The sequence below is a fragment of the Columba livia genome, chromosome 2 (genome assembly GCF_036013475.1).
Source record: "Columba livia isolate bColLiv1 breed racing homer chromosome 2, bColLiv1.pat.W.v2, whole genome shotgun sequence".
NCBI classification, from domain to species: Eukaryota; Metazoa; Chordata; class Aves; order Columbiformes; family Columbidae; genus Columba; species Columba livia.
Genome location: NC_088603.1, coordinates 27,905,316 through 27,911,449, shown reverse-complemented (window position 1 = coordinate 27,911,449; position 6,134 = coordinate 27,905,316). Strand labels below are relative to the sequence as shown.

Below are 6,134 nucleotides of genomic sequence, written 5' to 3'. Positions count from 1 at the left end.
AGTTGAGACCCATGGAGTTACTTGGTATGTGTTGTCTCACCCTTGAATTAAGTTGAAGTTACATATGCTGTCATACTTGATGCTTACAGCACACATGAATATGTGTTCGCAAAGGGTGTTCGCAAAGGTGTGATTTCTAGCTGAATGTTTTTCTAAAAAGGGATCTACCCTTGGAGAAGCAGATAGGGGGTAATTAAGGAAGTGTTTGGTCTATCAGTAGAGGAGACTTTGCTCCCAGGTTGGATGAAAGGTGCTTCTGCTAACCTGAATGAGGGCAGAGACTTCTTTATGCTCATTGGCCAGTGACGTACTATTATTTTTCCCCCTGTTCTTTCCCCTTCACTAAAATCCGAATGAAATCAGCAGGAAATGTACTCTACTTGCTTAAAAGCTCCTAGCCAGCATATTCCATTGCTGTTCTTTAAACACTAAATGAAGAGCAAACCAGGCATGATTTCTGTTTCTACAAGGGAACTGAAAAAAGACAGGAAAGTGTGATTATCTACACCATTTTATAATGGCAATGGTTGATGAAACATCACTTGTTTCAGCGTCTGTGGCCAGGGAGATCAAACAATGCGATAACTGTCCAATTTAGGAGAAACTCTGGCCTGTAAGTCATTAAACTACATCACCATTACGCTCTGTAACTGTACCAAAAATAATGAGGATTTGATCAGTGAAGTTTAAGTAATTAATTATTTTTCCTTGTATTTTTTCATGCTGCAGAATTTGAAGGTAATCTGAATTTTAGAATGTTGCTCTCCTCAGTGGGTTGTTTCTTTCCATCCCTGCTCATAACTGTTTCAGCTTCCTTCAAGAAGAATGTAACATTTTTATCCAGATTTATTAAATATGCCTTCCAGTACATCAAGTTGTTTGATAAGCAGTGACACTAAGACTGGTTTTCTTTGGCTTCTACATCCCCTGCGCTCCCAGCCATACAACAGTAACAGATTTCCCAATATTTCTGCTTATCGCAATGCACCCAGCTACTCCTCCAGTGTTTGGAGTCCTCTTTTGCAGTATTTCTGATCCCCTCCCATGTTACTTAAGTTCCTTTTTTTTCATTCCCGTTCCCTGTCCTCACTGCTCCCACCACCCCTACCAGCCACCCACACCTTTTCCCTCTGTTCTGGCAGGACTTGGTGGATGATGTGTCTGGTTTGCAGACTTGGGCTCTGATTGCCAAGTTCATGAGTTCATCTGGACTGAGCAGCCAGTGAATGAAACTCAAGTAAGGGCTGACCTCTCTTTGCCGTGTTTGCCTGTGTCAGGGCATGGTGGCGGTAGGTGCCACCAAGTGCTGCATTCACTAGATGGCTCCTCTTTCATATTAAAAGTGCACAAACTTAGTATTTCTGTTTTAAATCCAGTAGAAAGTAGCCAAAGGACTCAAACGCTGACTGAATGAAATGCACTTAACTTAGAAAAAAGGCTCTCAGAATTCTGCAGGATGGAATAAGGCTTTCCCCACCCTGTTAAATCTGCCATGGGGATAATATCCCCGCTTAATTTTAACAGATTTGGTTTTATTTGAGTATTTAATAGACTGCTGCAGGCGTAGTTCAGTGGATTTATAATCACAGAAGGCTGGCCTCTGCTACCTGTGTGCTTCTAGAAACCCTCCTTGTTGTCTTAGGCTTAGGGAATCATTAAATGGCATTAAGAGTTTTCATTTTGCATTTTTAATTTAGCATATGAAACAACATTAATGTTAATATTTTGATTTATAGTTATTATTTTTTCTTTATGTTTCCTTGTTTTCCCGATAATAAAATCTGGATGGTTGCAAATCATCAGCTTTCAAATTAAATTTCTTGGTCAGGAGACCAGGAATTCTCTGAGATGAAGTATTTGCACAACTCTACCGTGTTGTGCTCTCTAAAGGACTTGCTGTGCTTTCTAAAGGACTTGCTGGGAAACAGCTGTGCTTGATGCAGGATAAACAGTTGTGCTTTAGCATTTTTTTGAAGGCTAAATGTTTTCAAGAAAAACATCTCAATGGCGATTGATAAGCATAGTATTCACTCTGTTTCTACTAAATAACCTAAATCTGCAATATCAAATGTTTAGAAATTCTATATTCTCTGCCTTTTCATCTTTCAGATGCGCTCTTCCTACAAAACTAAAAAAACAGAAATTACTTACAGAGAAGGCAAAACCTCAACTTTCACATTTTTCTTGATAAAATGACAATTCCTAAGCTTTGCACACTACTTGCCGGGCTGGAAGTGTCTTCCATGTAATGAGGGGTATTCATTTCACAGTGAAACTTCCATCAGATGCCAGAACAAAAAGAGCACACACAGTCTTTGGGATTATAAATGCGAAAAAGCAATTAATAGATAACATTCCTGTCCTATAGAATTAGATACTGAGCCTATTTTTGGTGTATACATTTTAAAAATAGTGCCCCAGGCATAAGTTACCAAGGTGATCTCAAGCCTAGAAAGTCTATCTTGAGAAAAGTTAAGCGGTAAAACCTACATGGCATTAGGCAGATTTTTTTAAAAGCTGTTCAGTACCGTTGGATGGTTAATAAACAACTTTTTATACATTTTCAATGCTATGTTTTTGATGAAAGATTAGACCTCTGCCAAAAAATCTGCTTCAGTCAAAACCATCTTTTTACAGTGTGTTTTTGAAGTGCTCAATTTATTAATAATTGCTTTAATCTATAACTGAAACATTTCAATGCTTGATCACTTCGCAGTCCAGAGATGCGATTCACCTGAGTGATGTAGCCTGAGCCCTCCTTTCTGCAGCACGGTGTGAAGGAGCTCTCCCTTCTGTCCTGCCACCGAGGTGCCAAGGGACGTCTTGCCTGGTAGCAATCCCTGTCCAGAGCTTGGGCACTGGGCATCCGCACAAGACTCCTTCAAGGCATGTTGTCATTCCTTGAGACTTATCATTTTCTTACTTTCTCTCACCCTGATTTTTTACTTAATGCTGTGACAAAACACTTTTACTCTGGAGCCTGCCGTTAGATAAAGCAAATATAATTTGCATGCAGCATGCTGAGAGCTACATAAATGACAGCTCCATTTAGATATCCTGTCTGTTTCTGACCCCTCAGAGGATTTAAAAAACAGAAAGAATTTCTGAGGAAAACAGCTCAGAAAGGCTTTTTTTTTATTATTATTTGTCTTTTATTGTTGTACTTGCTAATGCAATCACCACCTTTGAGACATGGTCCTGGAAGACTCAGAAACCATCAGGTCAGAATTCAGTTTTAGCCTAAAATTGTAACATATCAATCTCAAATCTCTGATCTAGCCAGCCCTGCAACATTTATATGGACAAGCTGAAAGTGTGGCTGACAAAGTGATAGGTAAAGATGCAGAGTGTCTAAAGTGAGTTTTTTGATGTAAAAGTTCACTTATTTGAAATGGGAAAACACTTGTTCTCCCAAACTGACACTGTCCCTTTAATAAAATGGCTTGGTCTCCCTCTCAGCCCTGGCTTAGTGCCTAACGATCTTGTTTTAAACTTTGGCCAACTGAGCAGCAATAATGGACTATAAAGGATCTAGATGCAAGGTAGAGCTATTTACAAGTGATTAAGCTATTTGTTTACGGATTGCTTTATTTTTTGTAACCAAAACATATTTTCCAGTATGACCTGCTGGACGTATTTTCAACACTGACAGGTTATTCAATCCAGAATTTGCTTTCTGAATGCCTTCAAAGGTAAGAGACTTAGTTATTTTCTCTCTGTTTTTAAAAGACTGCATTCATGTTTCCTGTATCTGTAACTGCTTGATGGATTAGATGATTTCGGAAGGATGTTTAAATTCAATATATTGTCTTTGTTATGAATGATATTTAAAATGAATTATTGTAAACTGCAGTGATATTTTGTAAATCAATTTTAATGGAGTTCAGTTTTCTCTGGAAACATGTTGACTTACTGGCTTAAATGTTGTAATGTTAATTTTATTAGTATATATTGTCATTATAATAGAATATTTTCTTTATGGAAAATATTGCACACATTCTGTTACAGCCATGTAACATTAACAATACACCCATGTATTGAATTTCTTTACTAAGCCATTGTTTCTTAGAAGAGTATGTTGTTCATACTGATGCTCCAGACTTGGGTAATGTATCTGCATCCCAAAACACCCAGATCTCTGTTTATTCGTAACAATTAGGGATTTCTAGAAACAAATGATATTCTATGGTTTCTATAATATTTCTGCTAATTTAATATAATTAGTTTAATAGCAAAGTATGTTAATAGCGATATGTGTTAGTAACAATTTCTTTTACCCTTCTTTGATAGATGTTCAAATGACAGCTAAAGATGATAGCACTGGCTTTTTTTGTGAAAGAAAAGGGAGCATTGTGTTTGTCTACCCATGTTTCTTCTTTACTAAAACAGGTTCTAATATACACATGAGCTACAACTGGGATTGTACTGGCTGCTCTGCTTAAATCACCTACCCAGTGACTATTTACAATTGGTTTTAATATGTTGTCTCTAGAATTGTGCTGCCCACAAATGTGTATTCTGTATGTAAAGTATCTCTATCTGTATGTGTAGTATAATATTTGCATCTACTAATGAAGTATAATATTTGCATTTATTAATGAAGTATTCACAAGTGGGTTTATACTTTTAGCAGGAAGGAAAAGTCGTCTGATTTGGCATCAAAGTCACTATGTGGAAAAAACATTTTTTCTTTTGCTTTTTACTTCTGGCTGTGACAACAAAACAGACAGTATATGGGCAAAACAGGAAGAAAGGAAAGAATTCTTATTCCCTCGTGCAAAAAGATGAAGGTGAAACAATTTTCTTAAAGCTTCTGATTGACCATGTTGTGTCTCTCCACATATTTTATGATAGTTAGCTAGCAATTGACAGCTTATGTATGCATTTACAAAATGTGACTTATTTTTATTATCAGGCCTGGAATATACTGTGATGACATTTACTTGGTCGTGAACTCCAGTTTCATCTATAATTTTCACTGACACACATACCTCTTTTAAGATAAATGCTAAGGAGCCAAATTTTTAGTTTGAAATTGCATGTGGAATATTTTGTATACAAAATCAACTAAAATGCTAAAACAATCCCATCAAGACCTAATTTGAAAGTTCTTATCTGTAGACTGTATTTAATAATGCTGGTATGAATCAGAGTGATTCAAATTTAGTTACATGAATCCAGTAGAACTTATTGGCATTTAGAGTGACATTTATCCTTACAATTTTTACTGGGAAGACAGAGAAATACTTGGAGAAACTATTTGAGGACTGGGATTCTTGCAGAGAATTATCTGAAATCTGTGGTGCAGGTATGCCCATCATTCATAGATTTAACTTTCTTGTTCCATTACAGGTGATACATGTCTTGTTGATATAATCTTTATCTTGGACAGTTCAGAAAGTGCCAAAAATCAGTTGTTTGATTTACAGAAGAATTTTGTTCAGAACGTAACTGACAGCATTTTCCAGATGAAGCCAGTTAAGTCTCAGAAGTATAATGTCAGACTAGCAAGTATGCAGTTCAGCAGCACAGTCAGCATTGATCATCCCTTTATAGCCTGGAAAAATGTGCAGAATTTTAAAGAGAAAATCAAGTCTCTGGGCTTTATTGGCCATGGCACCTACTCCTATTATGCAATTTCCAATGCCACTCAGCTTTTTAAAACTGAAAGTCGCAAGAGAAGTGTGAAAGTAGCTTTTTTGATGACTGATGGCGCGGATCATCCAAACAGCCCTAATGTCCAGGGTATAGCCACAGCAGCTAGGAGTCTTGGAATACATTTTTTTACCATCGGCCTTTCTAAGAAAAATGTCCAAGAAGAAAAGTTGCGGTTGATATCTGGTGATTCATCCTCTAAACACATCTTATGCCTGGATGATCAGAACCTGCTGGCTGATGTAGCGTTGGAACTGGTAAGTCATGCTGATGTTAAGCTTGTAACCCATCTATCCACGACAGATTTCATTTAACTTTGATAGATAAGTCATGAAGGCAGCACAGAGGTTTGCAGGTGAACCAGGCCTGGAGCCAGCCTCAGGTTTGGAAGTTCAGAAAGGTTGTGAAGATTGTGTGGGACATCTGCAAGAGCTGAGCTCCAGCAGTGGTAGTGGAGAAGATCAGTAACTATGTGCTTC

At 37.4% G+C, this 6,134-nt stretch overlaps 1 protein-coding gene across 3 annotated transcripts in view; it reads left to right on the top strand.

Annotated features, from left to right (window-relative positions):
* The first annotated feature begins 3,484 nt into the window (after positions 1-3,484).
* Positions 3,485-6,134, top strand: part of COL28A1 (collagen type XXVIII alpha 1 chain) — a 56,682-nt gene continuing 54,032 nt past the window's right edge. Inside the window, exons 1-4 of one of the 3 annotated variants that reach the window (XM_065051139.1) lie at positions 3,485-3,542; positions 3,619-3,692; positions 4,631-4,790; positions 5,353-5,912. In XM_065051139.1, the coding sequence (XP_064907211.1) occupies positions 4,670-4,790; positions 5,353-5,912 (681 nt within the window). In that variant the 5' untranslated portion in view covers positions 3,485-3,542; positions 3,619-3,692; positions 4,631-4,669. The other 2 variants (XM_065051140.1, XM_065051138.1) reach the window with 2 other exon arrangements.